Consider the following 18,848-nt stretch of genomic DNA (forward strand, 5'->3'; position numbering starts at 1 on the left):
GATGGTTTTCTCAGAAACTATCAATACTTTGTACGAATTTTGTTCACAGTGATCCCTCAGCAAGGCTCTATGGTAGAAGGGCATTTGTCGAGGGGAATTTATGAATATGACAGCAGCGATAAGCAGCTGAAAATAATCTATGAGACGTTTTCAAATTACCCCTCATGAGCTGTAGTCCTTGTGAAAGATAATTTGCGGTTCTCACAGAATACCCTGCAAATTGGGTCTTTCATCTGCGATGTTTTTTATAGTTAAAACATTTCATTTCTCATATTAACAAGTGATAACTCTGCATTTGTTCATCTAAACAATTTGATTTCTATTTTTCTGTGCCGAGAGGCTGTTGACATTTCAGGGTACGTAATTATTTTCATTGCCAACTGCTGTTTGTGGTGACTGTAGGCAAAAGATAGAAATCTGAATATACATGGGCATTGTTTTAAATTATTTTCCATAAATGACTCGTCCTAAAACAGGAATCTATTTGCCTGAGTTATCATCTGTACTTAGAAATCTAACAGAACATGGCTATTGATGAGTGAGGAGTCTAGTCTCAGGGTTTTCTGCGGTGTACTGGAAGGTCTCTCATTATACCCACTGTGGGCAGAGGGAGGGGGTTGACCTGAGGTATCACCAGACCTCTGGCAGAGCCCTGTGCACTCACCATCTGAAGTCTCAGTAGCAAAATGGAACATGTGTTATTGGCCTTGGTAGCTTCCATCTTATGTAGTACCTGGTCAAGGATCTTAGCGCTGGTTGCCAGGATTACATGACAAAGGCTCACGGGAACACCTCTCACCATGCCTGGTACCTAGCACGAGCTCTGGAAACATTTGGTGAAATGAGGACCTGGGGATGACATATAAAAAGATCTTCTAAATTTCCTTTGTCATGTTGCTCTCTTGGCCAAGGCCTTACAGTCCAGGACAAAGGAAAGAATGACTTCCCCCCCGCCCCCACCTGGAAAGCAGCCATTCTGTCCTGAGACTGGATGTTCAGCCATACTTACAGAAGAGCCACCCAACACAGAGCAGAAAGGAGGCACCAGCTCTTAGGACCACATTCTCTGGGGTGTGTGCTTGATTTGAAAACATGCTTATTTTTCAATCTGCTCCTCAACATATCTAAGTTTATTTTAACATTCAGAAAAAAATGAACACCAATGTTGATACTGACCCATTCCAACCCCCCCACCCCCCCAAATCATGTAGCAAAATTGCTATCTTTAGCTTGCTGTGTGCGGTGCCACCGCTAGTTGTGAGGCCTTGTGGGCAGGTGTAGATGGCCTGTCTGATGTTTAGGGGCGCATCCGTGTGTGTCCCGTGGGGAAGGCTGTGGTGAATTCCTCAGTGTTTCCCACAGCCTCTTTATATTATTGGCTGAGGCTCTGGCTTTATCCGAGAGGGAGAAAATACTGCTTGTGTGGACCTCCCATTTACATTCCAGGTTAGGGAATGGACTACTAATTTAGGATCCAAACTGATTTTTACATGGCCTGAAGGAGTGAATGTAGAGCCAGTACCCTGAATGGCAAATGTGTTTTATCCTTTGAACCGATTCCAATTGATTAGTTCTGGTTGCCTATAGTGCTGTCTTAAGAAGGCATCTGTGTTGCATCAGGGCTCAGCTGGGAGGAGCGCTGGGATTGATTAGCGATGTCTGTCAAGGCCTCTGGAGGGACCCCTGACCCTATATTCTCCATTCTTTGCTTTTGACGTGTCCTTAACTCCTCTCTGTGAAATGATTTTAATACTAACAGGTGACTCTAAGTATGAGATAGGGCATCATGAGAGAGAGCAGGTAGATGACATTTTAAGAAAACCTAGCATGAGAAAATGCACATTAACAAAATGCAGAAATCTGGAGCCAATTATTGCCATTACAGAAAGATTCCATGAAAGGCTCCTTTAAATAGCGAGCTCCCCTACTGCATTAAAATGATGATTTAATTTACAAAAATTCACTTCGCATGCAACTCTTCAGGACTGTGCCCGTGGAGAAAAGCAAGCCACACCTGATTTTTTTTTTTTAAACCTCAACCTAAATAATGTTAAGGATGCCTGCTGTCACCTATCCTAAGTCTCTTGATAATTTCCACTCTCTGCAGACTTCCTTCCTACTTCCTCTCCCGGAGTGTTGAATAGACAGTCTGGGTGGTGGTCAACAGCGCCGGCTTCCAGCGTGCCCACGGCTGCATTTCATTAGTGGGTAAACTGATTGCTCCCAGTATGTTTATGTGTGGGTGTGGCTGTACAAGTCTGTGCACTCCGTGCCCTGTGTGTGTACATAGAGATACACACAAGCCATTATCTTGCTCTCAGCCCAACCTAAATTCATTCCTGCTGTAAGAGTTATAAATGGAAGGTTCCAATCGCCCGGTGGATACAGCCTTTCAGAACATGTGCCCCGGATCCCAACTCCCCGTCCTCTTTGTGTTTGTTTATATGTTATTTACCCTTGCATCAGAAAACTTCCCCAGACCCTGGGCCTGAGTCCCATTATCCAGACATGGAACCCTCCCTCCTCTTCCTCTGTGGCCTAGAAAGCCCCAAATGGTTTTCTGATTTAGAAAATTAAATATAATCTGACTCTTGTGGCAAGCTTTGCAATTCCCAACCAACAGACTCTCCCATTAAATATATAACATACACAACATCTAAAAGTATCACCAATCTCACATGAATTTGAATTATAGAAGCATTCAGTGCCCCTTGGGTAAGATTGCCAGCTTCTTCCCAGGCACTCAAAATTGGGCACTTTTCCAAAGGACCATAAAGCTCCCAGGAATGCCGACTAGCACGTATGTTTGCGTTCCTGTTGTTCTTTTAAAGCAGCTTAATGCAGGGGAGAGTACCTGAGAGGGGGATCTCCCCTCCCCCCCACCCATCCTGCCTTCCCGCACATAGAGTAATTGCAGTGACTTCTCAGACACAGAGCACAGGTGTCATCTCTATTTCAAATGCAGTATTTTTAAAATCACAATATAATTTTTTTTCCCGGGGAATATTTATGAGGACAGGTCTTTTTTTTTTTTTTTCTTTTGAGAAAAGCAAGATGAGAGCTTAGCATCAGCCCTACTCAGACCCATTCTCTGGCAGGAGATGATGCTTCCTCTCTGAGACGGAGGTGCTCAGGCTGGTGAGCTGGTATACTCCCCTTTTCCTTCCGTCTTCACAGGCTCATTGGTCTGAGCCAAGCATCCCCCATGGTACTGGGCTGTGAGAGCCGCGTAGGTGCAGCCATAGATGGCTGCCACCAACATCATGAGACACACGATCCCACACACAACCCCTGTGATGATGACGGTGGCCACCGCGTGACGCAGGCTGGCCGGCCTCGGCTTGGGTTTGAGCTCACACTCTGAGGGGTCTCGCTCCCCCGCACTGTGGCTCTCGGGAGACGCGGGGACAAGCTGGTGGGCAGAACCCAGCTGCTGCCCCTTGGAGGAGCCTACGTCTGCAGAAGGGAAAGGGCAGGGCTGGTACAGCTCGTGAGGGATCTTCAGGAGGTCCTCTCCCTTCCAGGTGTCTGGTGACGCACAGATGACACTGTCTGTTACTCCCCCTTTAAAAAACAAAAGCAAATAAGTATGGCAGATGTCCTCTGTTGTGATGTTGTGCCCTGATCACGAGGACCCTGTGTGTCTACCAACATTCTTGGGTGATGCCAGGTGGGGAGGTCAATGGCCTTTTGAGTGTGTATGTATCTTTGATGGTAATATTAGTTTAGTTTGTGGGATTAAGTACAATTAACATGTCTCCTGGCCTTGGAACGTTCAGTAATTTGAGCTCTGAGCTTTCCAACATGTTACTGGAGTAGTTTCCACTGTCCATAAGGTGATTGATTTCCTCAGGTGTGTAGACTCCTGTTGTTCAAGGGTGGATTTGGGTGCCTAGTCATTGTTTTCTAGAAAGAACACTGAAATAACAGATTTTGTTCTGGCCACATAAGACCACTGATTTATTATTTCAGGCAAATTAACTTCTCTGACTACATTTTTGGGGGGGCCATAAAAACACTGTGTTTGTATCTGACTTGAGAGTTTACATAGCGCTGTTTGGTAAGTTCTCACAGCTCCGCTCTAATGGGTAATTATTGTCCAGGGTCACCCAGGTAGGTCACTAGTGGGCAGATCAGCACTCAAACCCTGCCCATCCCCTTGATCCCAGTTTTCCCACTGTGCTCACTGCCTCTCTGCACTTCTTCTTCTGCCTTCCCCCTCCCCCCTGGAACTTCTTGAGGTCAGCAAAGTTAACACAAGGACCCTCAGTGTAGCCCTTTGACTGGGCAGAACCCGGCCTGCATGACCTGTGGCTCAGCTCCCCTGGTGGCCACGAACTCCTTCTCCAGGAGGACTGTGAAGCCTGGCACTGCTTTTAGCCAAGTCAGATTGGAGGCCTTTGTCCACACCACAGGTGGATTATGAAATTATACCAGAAGGGCCCATGCGGGAGATGGTCACATCCGTTACTATCATGTTCCTTTGCACAGCTCTTCAGTTTGTGGAATGCCTTCCGCCCATCGTCTGAGCCTCCTAAGCTGAGGCCCTCTGGCTAGACGGGCCACTTTGTAGTGCCATCCTTGTCATGGTCCAGGTCACACCGGGATTAGTGGCTTGGCGATATTCAACCCACACCTTTCTGTCACCACTGCTTGGAACGGAATCGCCTACTGCTAGAATCACTTGGGCCCCTTCTGGTTTCTTCAGTGATTTCCTTGAGGCAGAAGCCCCAACTCAAAAGCAAAAACGTAACTGGGGAGTTCTCTCCTTTCCTGAGCTGACATGCAGGAGGCCAGAGATACAGGGTGGCCCTAGGTGTCATCAGGCTATGCTGAGACTAAGGATCCCTTCCTCAGGGACCATTTCATGCCAGGAATTTGTTGTAAGGCAGAAGACCAGAGAAACCAAAATGGAGTGTGAGGCTTTGAGAAGAAGTGATGATATTCAACATGGCCAGAGAAGACAGAGACTCCCCCGAGGGGAAGAAAGGTTGCGTGCTGTGGGACCAGCATTTCTGTCATTGACTCATTCTTGACTGGGATGGTTCACCCAATTACTTCGGGCTTAAGCACTATCTTCTCCAGATTCAAGCTTCCTGCTGATCAATATTAGGGTGGGAGACGTGGCCTTGGGACCCACAGTGCCGATGAAGTATGCATGCTAGGGCCTGAGGTACAGCTGAAAGTCAGGGGCTGTGGCCACCAAGAGATCCATGACCACCTGTGGATTCACCTCAGGATTCTCCTCTCAGCCTTCGACCACAGCCCCCCCAGCTTGTGGGTCCCCCTCCCTTCTAGAACCATGGGAGCTGATAATGAAAGAAGTCCCAGCTTGCCGAGCCCTCCTTATCCCCCATCTGGCCACTGGTAGCTCTTTACCAGCATCTTGGCAGAAACTGGATTCAAATCTTGAGTCTATTACTTAGCTATGCAACCCTAAGCAAGATACTTGACCATCCTTTGCCTCTGCTTCCTCATCTGGAAAGTGGGGGGGTGATAATGAAAAATCATCTCACGAGATCAACCTGAGGTTCAGCTGGGTGAAGCAGGTCAGGTACTCAGCACAATGACTAGCTAAACGTGTTCAGTACAGTCAGCTTTGACATGAAGAGGATTTGTTTACTCTTGAATGGAGAGAGAGCAGTACTAATCACAAAATCTCTATGCATGCTTTTGTAAAGGGGTCATTTAGTGGGTATTCATCAAAGCAAGTGTTTTGGCTGTTGGGCCCACAGGAAGGCAAAATTTCCCCACTCTCTGTAGTCAGGTTGGAGATGGAGCTGTGGCCCATGGAACCAAGGAATGCCACTTTCAGACCACAACCCCCCCCCTTGCTTCATCCACCATGTGATCTGTACCCACTTAGTGGTGACTTTAGAGGTCATGTGGTAAAGGGGCAGCATCAGAAGCTGGAAGGGGCTTATGTCCTTGAATGACTGTGTGGGACTCAGCCCTAAGCCTTGGTTTCCCTTGGGTCTAACACAAGTGAGCAACAGACCTTTATTGTGCCCATCACCAACACGGGTGTCCTATCAACCAGCCTATCTTGACTAATACTGTTACTATTTGTATTTATGTATGGATCCTTTAAAAGAACAAGGTCTTGACCAATACCTATTTTTGCCTTACACGGTATATATTATTCTTCAGGGGGTCTGAGAACCAGAATGGGCCTCAGGATCTCTCTAGCTTCATTCACCCTGTCACCTTCCGCCTGTGACGTTGAGAGCCGGGCAGTGTGTGTGGGGGGGGGGGGGGAGTGGGACGTGAATTTGTCTGAAGGTCACCAGTGAGTTTGTGGCAGAGTAGGGGAACGATCTCCTGTCTTCTAGCTCATGTTGCTTCTAGTGTCCTGGACCTGGAAATGGTCTTTGTAAAGAAATGTTCCTCTGTGAAAGCTCTTTCTGCGGTGGTTTGACTTATGCTTAGCATTTAGTCAGAACACAACAGCTAAACCCACTCCACGTCTAGGTGGAAAAAGTTTTATTGGCAACGCCCTACAAGAGTGATTTTTGCCACAGTCTATGCAGCCCCTTTGTAGGTCAGCTTGAAGATTAGTTGGCTAGGGATAGGCTATTTGCTATTATTTTGTCGAGAGGGATTCTTAACTCAATATTGAATATCTGGGGCGCCTGGGTGGCTCCGTGGGTTAAAGCCTCTGCTTTCAGCTCAGGTCATGATCTCAGGGTCCTGGGGTTGAGTCCCGCATCAGGCTCTCTGCTCAGCAGGGAGCCCGCTTCCTCCCCTCTCTCTGCCTGCCTCTCTGCCTACTTGTGATCTCTCTCTGTGGGTCAAATAAATAAATGAAATCTTTAAAAAAATATATTGACTATCTGAACTCACACTGTGCTCTCTTCCCCTCCCTTCTATGTAACTGCTGCAACCGTCCAGTCTCTAATGACTCCCTAATTCGTGTCGGTAGGTCTGAGATCTTCCTGACTTACAGGCTCAAACCTACAGCCAGCAACTCAGCAGCACCCCTTGGAAAAGTAGGGGGCACCCCGAACTTGACTTGCCCCAGATTCAACTCTCGATTTACCATCTCCCCCATACACTTGCCCACTTGCCAAAGAATGCAGGGCCAAGACCCCACCTCCCAGTCCACCCCTTCTCAACTCCTAACATCACTCTTTATGTAGTTAATCTTGCAGGACCAAATAAATTGAGTTTCCCATGATATGCTCTTTTCTTTTTTCCTTCATTTCCCATTCCAAGCCATTAACAATTGCTATCTGTTCAGTATTCCAGACACATCCACAAAGTTGGTCATTTCTCATGACCCTGATCTGAGCTGCCATCTTGTCTTCCGTGGGTGACTGAAATCAGTTTCTTCCCTTATCCCCTTGCTGCTTCTCCTGTAGCCTATAGTCTGCTCTCCCTCGAGTTGCCAAAGTCACCTTTTGAAATGTAATTAGATATTGTTCCCTCGACTAAAATTCTTCAAGAGATTTCCATTTCATCTAAAATAAAACCCGAATGACTCTGCCTGCTCTGCACGTTCCTACGTGAACCTGTGTTGCCTCCTTTCTGCCCGCTCATTCTGTCCCTTCTCTTCTCACCACTTTGTGTGCCTCGTTCTATCCCTCAGTCAAGCCAAGCTTAATCGCCTGTCAGGCCCTTTGCAATTTCTGTCCTTTCCCCCAATTATCTCATGACTCATTTCTCCGCATTGTTCAGGGGCTGCTCACCCGTGTTATCTCCTTGGAGAAGTCTGCCCTGCCCTTCCTATCTGAAACCGAACTCCCGTCCTGTTGCTGTCTCTCGCCTCACTCTGCCTCCTTAGCACCAAGTGCTATCTGAACTTGGGTATTGATTGGCTGTCTTATTTAATGCCATTTTCTGCTACCAGAGTGTAACCTCCTTGTTGGTAGAGATTTTCTTGTTCTCCTTTTCCCGTTGTATAGAAAAAGGCCTGGCTCATAAGTGGCATTCAAGCACAGGAATGAATGAATGATGCTTGAAAATTAAGAGGAAAGAAGCACTTTGATGTACAGGAAAGAATGTGGGGCCCAGACTCAATAGTCATTCATTCTATTCTTGTCTGTGCTTCTATTCTGTCATCCTGAGGAAGTCACTGATCATCTCTGGGCTTCCATTTCCCCTTGATTATAGACTAGCATTGAGTTAGAAGGGGTTGGAAGACTTTTCTATAAAGAGCCAAGTAGTTAATGTTTTAAGCCTTGCTATACACAACCATTCAGCTTTGCCCTGGTGACAACACATGGTAAGTCAGCATAGATGTGTTCCAATAAATATTTGCAAGAACAGGAGATGGGCTGGATTTGGCTCTTGGGTTGTAGTTTGGTGATTCCTGGGTGATTTCCAGAACCCTCATCTTTAATACTCTAGATTCTTTTGTTTTGATTTTTATCATCTGGTTAAAGAAATAGTAAGCAACTTTAGAGAGTACAGCCAGTTTCAGTAACAGTGGTATTGGCTAAAGCGGAAGGGATGATCTCAGGGAAGATTTGTAGCTATCAAATTGGGAGAAGCATACACAGCGGGAGAAATCCCAAGGAGAGAGACCATGCTGGATCACACCTGAAAATTAGAATTTTGTGCCCCTTTGGACAAAAATTCAGGGGGTGAATTTCCCTCCTTCTTAAGGGCCTGCAGCTCTCAGATAAATAATGTGGTTAATCACTAAGTGGAAAGTTGTCTCCGTGAATCTTATTTGTAGATGAATTTAAATCATGAATTTAAACACCCTCTAATGACTCACTGCCTCTCTTGCCATCCCCTGAAATGACCTCAGTGTGGAAAAGCTTACACAGGCCCCTCGCACACTCCTCAACGTCCCTTCTAATGCTGACAAGAAATGAGGTTCATCCTAGGCTGGTAACACACAGATGGGGGGTTCCAAATGGACATGACTGACCTTTATAGATAAATTTCTCCAGCCAGAGTTTAAGACTGAGCAAGTGGCAGTTGCATTTCCAGGGGTTGTCTTTGAGAAATAAAAGCCTCACTCTGGGCATGGATTCCAGGAGCCCGCGATCAAGGTGCTGAAGCTGGTTTTGTTGAACTGCAAATATGGTCAGGTTCTGCCAAGGCTTCCCCGGGGATGTGGGAAGGTGCCTGATGTCGTTTGATGACAAATCAAGCTCCCTCAGCTGTGGGAGGGAGTGGAAAAGCCTGCTTTCCAGAAAATGCAGGGAGTTCTGGGTCAGGTTCAAGACCTGCAAGTGCTGGAGACCATGGAAAACCCCAGCGGCCAGATGCGAAAGGGAATTGTTGCCCAAGTTCAGGGTCGTGAGCTGTGGCACCGACCTAAACGCAAACGCGGGAAGCTGGCCTATCTGGTTGTCTTGCAAGAGCAGCGTTCGAGTCTGCGGAGGCAAATCCTGAGGGACCTCAGCCAGCCCCTGCCGGCTGCAGTCTACGGATCGTGAGGAGGCGTGGCAGCGGCACTTCTCTGGGCAGCCGCCCGTCAGCCGGAGCAGGGCCATCGCGCCCCAAAGCAGAAGCAGTTTACCTACGACTGACAAAAAGGAACTGAGAGTCAAAGCCAGTTTGTAAAGCGGCGTCCGCGTGTGTGTGTTCCCCTTTAAAATCACAAGTAAGCTGACTCTGGGACGGCGAACACCTTCTACAACCTGTAGGAGAGTTTTGTTCATTCCCATCCTTAGGAAAGTCGGGCTGGCCAGGGTAGTACATCCCCATGGGGTCGATAACACAGAGAAAGATGAAAAATATCTTGAGGGGGCCCATGCCTGTTGTAGGGTGCAGCAGAATTATTTGAGGCCAGGAGTTTGGAAAAATGATAGGCCCATTGGAGAGTCACATTTCTGGAAAAGTAAGCTCCAGATCAGTGCTGTCCAGTAGAACCTGCTGTGGGGATGGAAATGATTTCATCTGCAGTCCAGGATGGCAGTCGTTAACTACATGTGGCGACTGAGCTCTTGAAATGTGACCACTGCAACCAAAGAACTGAATTTTTATTTGCATTTGATTTTAATTAATTTTAAATTTAAATTCGCCACATGGTGCTAATGGTTGTCATCTTGGATTGGGCAGGTTTAAAGATTTTTTTTTTTTAATTTATTTGACAGAGAGAGATCACAAGTAGGCAGAGAGGCAGGCAGTGGGGGAGAGGGAGGGAGGGGGAAGCAGGCTCCCTGCCTAGGAGAGAACGGATTGGGCAGGTTTAAAATATTCCTATATGCATCTTCTCAGGTGTAATAATTCTGTGACTAGTGATCATCTCACTTTTTATTCAAGAGATTTTAAAAAGGCGAAAAAAAAAAAGATTTTAAAAGTGCCGAAAAGCATGTAATAAACATCCATATTCCTATAACACAGTTCTGTCGTTCATTCATAGGTTGTCATATTTTTCATCTTTTTTTCTTTTAACTCAAAGAAACGAAGCATTACTGATACAGTTGCAATCCCTTTGATTAGCTCCCAAGTCATGTTTTCTAATATGAAGCCCCCTCTCCCCTACCATTACTGACCTATCCCTCTAGGCCTATTAAAAAAAAAACAAAAAAACAATGCTGACTAATAACAGCAATAGGGGCACCAGAGTGGCTCAGTGGGTTAAGCCTCTGCCTTCAGCTCAGGTCATGGTCTCAGGGTCCTTGGATCAAGCCCCGCATCGGGCTCTCTGCTCAGCAGGGAGCCTGCTTCCCCTTCTCTCTCTCTGCCTGCCTCTCTGCCTACTTGTGATCTCTGTCAAATAAATAAATAAAATTAAAAAAAAATAATAATAACAGCAATAGCAGATAGTCATGTAGCAAGGATTTTGAGCCAGGCACCATTATAAGGGCATTATAATATTATATTATTTGTATATATGTAACTAATTAATATTATATATAATTATATATTATTTATAATTATATAATATTGCATATTGTAATATATATTAAATATATAATTATATATAATATATCACTATTTATTATATATTATAACAGCAGTTAATACATTTATTATTATAATTATATATAATGTTATAATATAATACATATATTAATTTAATCCTCAAAACCTTGTAAATCTGGTTCCATCAAGTCTGCATTATAAAGGTGAGGGAACTGAGGCACAGAGAAGCTAAACCCCTTGTCCAAAGTCATATAGGTGGTGAATAGTAGAATCCTGATTCGAACCCAGTCGGCTTCCAGAGTCTGTCAGGATCCTTTTGGGCTGTGCTTTACCACCCGTCAAATTTTACACACACACACAGAGTACATAATGTTTCATACAGTGACTTTTAAAACTTGACACACATATAGTCATTGGCATGTCTCATTTTGCCATTTATTCTGTTCACTCAAACTGATCTAACCACCTAGATCCAGAGAGAGTTCATTCATTCCTTTTAAACACTATAGGCCGTTCCATGGTGACACACCATGCCAGATTTAATATTTAGCCCCCTTACTGATGGATGTTTGAGTTGCTGCCATTCTCCTTCACTACAAGTGCTGCTGCAGAGGACATCCTCGCCCAGGACAACTTGCCCATGCAGAAATTACAAAGAGGGTCTCCAGAGTCAACAGGAGCCTCCTGGCAGGGCTCAGAGAGGATGCTGAGTTGACATTTTTTTATTTTAGATACTTCTGGATCATTCTCCAGAGGAGCTACATGACCTCCTGCTTTTTCCTGGGACTTGAATTTCAAAACATGGCAAATATCTGTCGAGAACATTTTGTGAAATTGGTAGAAGAATTCACAAGGCCATGCAATAATAATTAAAACTCAAGATGGCTATCTACTCATGAAGAAAGCGCTCAGAAGAGGTTGTCTGTGCGGTTTTGGTCTTAATGGGGGAAACAGATAAGGTGGCCATCCAATGCCCTGGACCGTTGAATTCTCTACTGATGGGCAATGGCACTGAAGGCAACAGGGAAGATACCTAGAAAGCCTTCTGAAGATTCCGCTCTGTTTGGTTTAGCTTAAGGGATGCAGAACATCACAGTCCCCTTCCCCGTCCCAAAATACAAAAGAGCAAAGTCCTTGTTTTCCTTTCTATAATTTTGCAAATAACCTAAATGACGGCTTTCAGAGCCAGTGCACCTTCCTGGCTGTGGGTCTCAAGCATCAGTTGGCTGCACGAAATCAAATCTTAACCAGAGAACTAGTTTCCCACAGAATCCACTCATCTAGGAATGACAGGCTTTGTCTTTCTGAGCTGTGGCCAGTTTGCTCATTCTTCCTGTAGTTCCACTCCCCCGGCCTGACCAACGGGATGATACATGAACTCCAACCTGAAGCTCTGTATTTTCTATGAAAATACAGTATTTTTTTTGTATTTTCTATGTTAATGTATTTTCTATTTTCTATGAAAATGGTCCATGACATGCCAACTGTGTATCCCATCGTGGCTGGGTACCTTCGTCCCCACACCCTTCTTCTGACCCAACATGACCACAAACATAAATTCCCCCACTAGAGACATTTTTTATATGTTTGGTCTTTAGAGAAAGACAACCTCATGGTTAAGTTTCCCACAGATACCTTGTTGAGGGGACCCCACCCCCCCATTTCCTCTCAGGGACTGAGAACTTTTCTAAGGTGCAAGGGGACTAATCATGGCTCACCTTTCATGGCTGAATCTCCACAGGCTTTCTCATGGAAGGCGTAGCCCACCTCTCTTAATCTGCAGATCCACACGCTGAGGGCATGGCGAGCTCAGAGCCCAGCTTGTCATTCCAGCACAAGCTTTCCTGTCATGCAGAACACTGTTGTCGCTTTCAGGGACCACGTATTTAAGCAATCCCGCCCCTGTCTCCATCTGGCTGGGCTTGTTTTCCATAAGAGGACCTTTTGACTGTGTCCCCTCTTCTTTCTTAAAGTGTCAGCCTCCCCAGGATCATCCTGGCCTTTCCCATTCAGACGACGAGCCCCAGAAAGAATGTTTGTCAAACCTCCGTGAACAGCTGTAGCATTCAAACATGACCCCGATGGCTCAGCCTTTCTGATTATTTAATCTGCTTGGAGTCCAGGGCACCAAAAAAAACCCCCCAAAAACAAAACAAAAAAAAAAACAAAAAAAGAAAACCTGCCTTCCTAATCCGGTGGTGGTTTCTGAATCCTGTTGACTTATTAACCATGCTGTGTTAGCCCTCACTGGGCTGGGGGACGCTCGCGGTGAATTCTCAATCAGGGTGTCTAGCAACAGGGCCAGCAGAGTGTGTAATGTGAGGACAAATTGGCCTGCTGGAGGCTGACACGGTTTGCACAGGGCACTTGTTTGGTCATCGAAGGCGCATTCAGTCAGCATCCGTAGGGATTAGCTGTGTTGACAGGGTCTTGATGCCCTGAAATTCATAGTCATGGTTTCCTTCAGTGGACATTGCAGGCTCTTCTCGCCAATACCACAAATACTTCTCAGCCGCTTCTTTGCTTACCCACCCCCGCCCCCCGCCGCTTCCCACCTGCCCCCCTCCCCCGCATTGACCTTTCTGTTCACATGACTTTGGAAATGCTTCTCAGCCTTTCATCGTTTCCCTGATGCTAAAGTTCCAGCCCTTTCCTCATTTTCCACATATAAAACAGTAAGCCTGCGCCATGAGCATCAGGCATCGATGTACTGTGACTGTTCCCTAATTGAAGCTGCTGGGAATGTTCCCAGCCTGGGAAGGGCATCCCTGGCCCCAGGCAGTGCAGTGGAGCAGGGGAGTGTGGGATTTGGAGTAACATGGGCCTGGATTTGAATTCAGCTTCACCAGTCACCAGCTTGATGTCCCTGGGTGAGCAGCTCACTCCCTGGGATCCTCATAGCCCATGTCTAACACGCGAATGGTGGTATTTTTTTGCTTCCTGGGATTGTTACCAGGATTAAATTAAAGCAAGCCATACGTGCCATGGTCCAGGATTGTCTTCATAAATGTTCACAGTGACCCATGAGAATGCCTCCCATGACTCCTGTGCTGCTAGCAATTGAAGGGCAGCCTTGGCTCAACAAGTAGGAGCAAGATCCTGGCAAAAGCCTAGGACACCCGGCCCCTCATGCCACTCGGGTGGTACCAGAGGAACTTTATGAACGAAGCTGAAAAACTGGATGGTGACTCTCCTTCAGAGCCTGCTCTTTGGAATCCCTTGTGTCCATGTCCCTTCCAGCCACACGGAACCCATCCTGCCCCCTTCCTGAAAAATCCGCTTTACCCAGCCTTCTACTTTTTGTCCTCTTCTCCAACATTCTTTGAGTACTGGTGATACCATGGAGAAAAGGCAGGTATAGGTGACAGAGAGCCATTTAAATCTTTATAGCGGCTAAATGAGTCCTTCCTTCCTCTCTCCCTCCTTCCTCTCTATCTGCCAGTGCACAGAATTTAATCAAAATCATTCCTTGGTGAAACATGACCAGTGATAGCCCATTTGTTGCCTTCATTCATTCATGCATCATAATATAGCAAACACCTGTGAACCTGACCCTCGCCCTAAGAACTAGAAAGTTATCAATAATGTATACCAACCTGTGAGTCTCTGTCTTTCCCTGGGGTTGGCAAACATTGTTGTGTAAAGGGCCAGATAGTGAATATTTTAGACTCCGAGGGCCATATGGTTTCTGTCACAACTGCTCAATGCTGATGTTGTAGTGCAGAGCCAGCCATAGTCAATCCATAAACAATGGATGGGCCTGTGCTCCAATAAAACTTTATTTATAAAAACAGGTGGAGGACTGGGTCAGTCCACAGGCCATAGCTGGCAAGCCTTTCTCCATCCCATTCCCTAGCCACTGTGGTCATTCTCCTTCACCACCACTGGTCACCCCATCAGCTAGACATACCCACCAGCCTATCTAATCTACAGACTGAGAGGGCTGGAAAGGAGGATCTTAGGATCTTCTTAAAGCCTAAAACCTTGTCATTCTCATTAGAATGCTTGAGTGGACTTGAAAGAGTCTTACAGACTTTACGGGGCCTTGGGCAAAGACTGTCTCTTTGGTTGCAGCAGAGCAGATCTTACAGGATCCACCCAAGGTCCCAGTATCATGGACTCCAGAGGCCTAGGAAAGATGAATCCATTGACAGCATGGCTGAGTGTAGGAGGCCCAGACAGAGAAACTGTAGACAATCATGACACCTGCAGGTAGAGCCAGGCCGTGAGGCTAACTGAGGAAGCCCACTTTCCTGCCGCTTATACTCTGAAGCTGGGTGACCTTGGGCAAACCACAGGCTCTCTCTAAGCCTCGGCTTCCTCCTCCATTGAATGCAGATAGTAGCTACCTCATACGGCCCAAGAAGGATCGAGGGCTCTTTGTTAAGTGCACAGCCCAGTTCTGACCGAGCAAATGATCAAAACTGACATCTTCTATTAGCCCCAAAGAGTCTGGACTGGCTGCTCTCACCTAAAACGTGGATAACCTGGGAACATGCAAAGAACCCACATGGCTAAAGGGTTCTGGGAGACGAGCCTTACTACCCAAAGGGGCTTTTTGGCTCTGTTTTGCTCCTGCTGACTCTAACAGGCGATGAAAAGATGGGCAGTGCATGCCTGGGGGAGACACCTCCTGGATGTTGAAGGACTTGGATGTGGAGGCTAATTGATTTATTCCATCTGACCTCAGCCCAGAGAACAAAGGCAGTTTGCTAATGCCTGCGGCGCCTTCTCTCTCTCCTTCCCTTGGTGAGCCAGATCTGAGAAATAGCAAGACAACTGTGCATGCAGGAAAGAAACAGAGATGCCAAATGTCAGGTCAGGCCAAGGCGCTGTAGAGGAGAGAAGGCTCTGCTGTGAGGGCTCCTAGCACTGAGACCTGGTCAAGAGCCCAGTGTCTCATGCAGGATCTTGCTTAAGTCAGAACGTTTCCTAATATAAATGGGTCTTTTTAACATTTCACCTTCCTCAAAAAACTCGTCAACAATTATTAACATTTAAAAGTGACGATGTTTTGAAATCCAGCAAATGTGTGTTAGCAGGTAATACACAGGTAAATGCAACTATTAAAAAAAAAAGTTAGATTTAAACACACTTACCTGGGAGGGTGTTCATAATAAATTGTTAGGTTAGATAAAGCAATTTGAATAGGAATATACATTGTGTAATCTTATTTATACTGCCAAAAAAAAAAGAATTTAAAAAGTCAGAGGCGCAGAGCTGGAAGGGTTAACTCTAAAAATGTGTGTTGGTTTGTCTGAAGATGGAATAAGTGGGGAAGGGCAGACACCAAAAATACTGATTGCCCAGAAGACAGGGGTAATTTAAGAAGAGAGGGAAAGTAACTTTTTTTTTTTCTTTAAGATTTTATTTATTTATTTGACAGAGATCACAATCAGGCAGACAGAGGGGGGGGGGGAAGCAGGCTCCCTGCTGAGCAGAGAGCCCAATGCATGGCTCAATCCCAGGACCCTGAGATCATAACCTGAGCCGAAGGCAGAGGCTTAACCCACTGAGCCACCCAGGCACCCGAAACTAACTTCTTTTCTTTACACCTCTGCATATTCGACCTGCTACAACAAACGTTATAGCTGTAGTTTCAAAAATACAAAGGAGGAGAAGAGTTAACTTCTGTTAAGTAGAAAGTAGAGGTGCATTTCCTTTACTGGAATATTGGAGATGACTGCTTCTGAGTGACTAGCTGAGTTTTATGTGTCCGTATGGCATCCTGGAGTTCCCGTTGTTTCACTCCACGAGGATTAGTCCCCAAAGTGACACACGTCTTTCTCTGCCAAGTGATCACCACATGTTAACAGACCTCATACCGCGTGGAGTATTTCTCCCAGTTTTAATAACTGCTTTGGTAAAATCGTGGTAAATGACTCCCCCATCCCTACCAGCAGGCCCCCATCCAAAGCAGGTGCTGTAGTGATCTGACGCGGGGGACGCCAGGCCAAGTGACAGCTGCTGCCCAGTATAGCTCAGAGAAAGACCTTGGCATCGTAAATCCATGCAGAAATTTCATTTGGTGGTGGAGGAAATTTGGCATTTGGAAATATTTCCCCAGGGTTGTAGATGACCAAATGGCACTCCAGCATAAAGTTTATACAGAGCTATTTAAAAGTCCTCAATATTCTTTCCTTCCTTCCTTGTTTCTTTTGTTTTTTTCTTTTTCTCTTTGGTCTTATAAAACAGAGTGAGTGAGCTAGGAATATATTTTCCAATGGCTGCAGTATTATGTATTTAGTGCTTACAATGGGCCAGATGTTGCTGAGGATTTGTACTGATTAGAAACAAATCCTTAATGTCGCTACTATAATGAGTAAACTTCCAATTTTTTGTTCTTATTACAGTCTAGTTGAGGTTGACAGGGGGCCAGGCTTCATGCAGTTGTTCAGGGTCCTTCCATCTTGTCACTGTGCCTTCCTCCTAGTTCACAGTACCCTCTCCATCAGCTGTAGGTGAAAAAAGATGAGGGTCAGACATCGTCCCTGCCTGGAAATGGTACTTATCACTGGGCTTACATTCCATTGGCCAGGATGAAATCACATGACCATATCTAACAGCAAGGGAAGCTGGGAAATGTAGTCTGACTGTGTGCTTGGAAGACGAGGAGTCCTAGAATAATAGCAATCTCTGCTTCTACCCTTTATTTACATTATTTCACTTAAAGCTGACAACAGCTCTCTAGCCTATAAGCTTAAGATGGTTTCTTTTATTTCTTCTCATAGTTTCTGTAATACCATGTAGAACAGCCATTGAATAAATGTTGAATGTTGAAGGAATACATGAATGACAGATCTGAAGCCCAGAAAAGTTAAAGTAACTTGCCTAAGGTGTCCAGCCTATTTATTGCAAATATGTGCATCGTGAGTCCTCACATTAAGGACAATATTCAGGGAACTTACAGTTCTATGTATTTCATGTTTTAAGTTTTTTTTATACAGTCCATTCTGACAGGAAGCTACAAATTTAATTTTCTGGTTGCTCTCCCTAACTCAGAAGATAGAAACACAGTTTCCTTTTGAGCCACTCAATGGAAAATCAAGGCTGTCGTAGGATTTCTATAATGAGAAGGTAGGAAGGAGATGTACCTCTCCTCATTCTGTCTTGCCTTTTTTGGTAAAGTAAATATTTCTGCCTAGGGCTACCTAGGGTCATTCAGTTTATATGACTATCAAGAGAATTTAAACTCCCTTGTCCTGGCCTCAAGATATCTGATAAAATTAGTAGAGTAGCAGATAGGAAATGTGTGCCTTCAACCTATCTAAAACTAAGAAAGTCAATGGCCTAAGTGTATGTGACTACTTCCCAGTCTCCACTTGTCTATGGAGCCCAAGTCTGAACTAGGTGCTGTGGGAACTAGAAAAGACATAGAACACTGGCCCTTGGCCTTCCAAGAATGTACCTGTCTGCCGGGTGCTATTTAGCAATCTTTATTTATTATATCAGAGTCAGTGCGGATCATCTCATCACCTTGAATCTGCTACCGATGAGAAGACTGCACATGACTTTGTTGGACACTAACACTGCCCAGCTCTCCAGGAGCCAAGTCTCAGAAATCCTTTGGCTAGTAAAGGAGGCAGATCTAGATTGGTTTTTGTTTTTTTATTTGTTTTTCTGTTTGTTTGTCTTTTATTTGTTTTTGTGGGGTTTGTTTTTTGGGTTTTTTGTTGTTGTTGTTGTTTTTTAAAATTCAGCCACTCTGCATTGTCAAGGTTGGAGGAAGTACAGACTTCACATCCCAGTGTCTTCCCAACCTCAGCCTTCCAGCACGTGGTTTGCCTGTGTAGAGGATGTACATAAAGATAAAGATGCATTGGAGATAATTATGATTAGAGGTAATTAGTGAGCTCATGTGCCTGCTGGCATAAACATAGACAGATGCTGGTGATATAAAGCTAACAATGAAACAAAAAGATCGAGAAACATGGCAGCTTAGGAAGCTTGGCCAAGGCCTCACACTGACACACTGTTTTACTTAGATCTTTTGATTGGCTGCTTTGGTCTCTGCCCCAGGA

The 18,848-nt window shown here is 45.4% G+C and overlaps 2 protein-coding genes across 2 annotated transcripts in view; one reads left to right on the forward strand and one right to left on the reverse strand.

Annotated features, from left to right (window-relative positions):
- CACNA2D3 (calcium voltage-gated channel auxiliary subunit alpha2delta 3) overlaps positions 1-18,848 on the forward strand; it is an 859,411-nt gene that overhangs the window by 709,579 nt on the left and 130,984 nt on the right. The gene's annotated exons all lie outside the window — the stretch shown is intronic.
- On the reverse strand, positions 3,131-9,449 carry LRTM1 (leucine rich repeats and transmembrane domains 1). Its single transcript, XM_045991329.1, has 2 exons — positions 8,879-9,449; positions 3,131-3,564 (listed from the first exon to the last, which is right to left on the reverse strand). The coding sequence occupies exons 1-2, from the start codon at positions 9,447-9,449 to the stop codon at positions 3,131-3,133; spliced, it is 1,005 nt and encodes a 334-aa protein (XP_045847285.1).

The sequence above is a fragment of the Meles meles genome, chromosome 20, assembly GCF_922984935.1.
Source record: "Meles meles chromosome 20, mMelMel3.1 paternal haplotype, whole genome shotgun sequence".
Classification (NCBI taxonomy): domain Eukaryota; kingdom Metazoa; phylum Chordata; class Mammalia; order Carnivora; family Mustelidae; genus Meles; species Meles meles.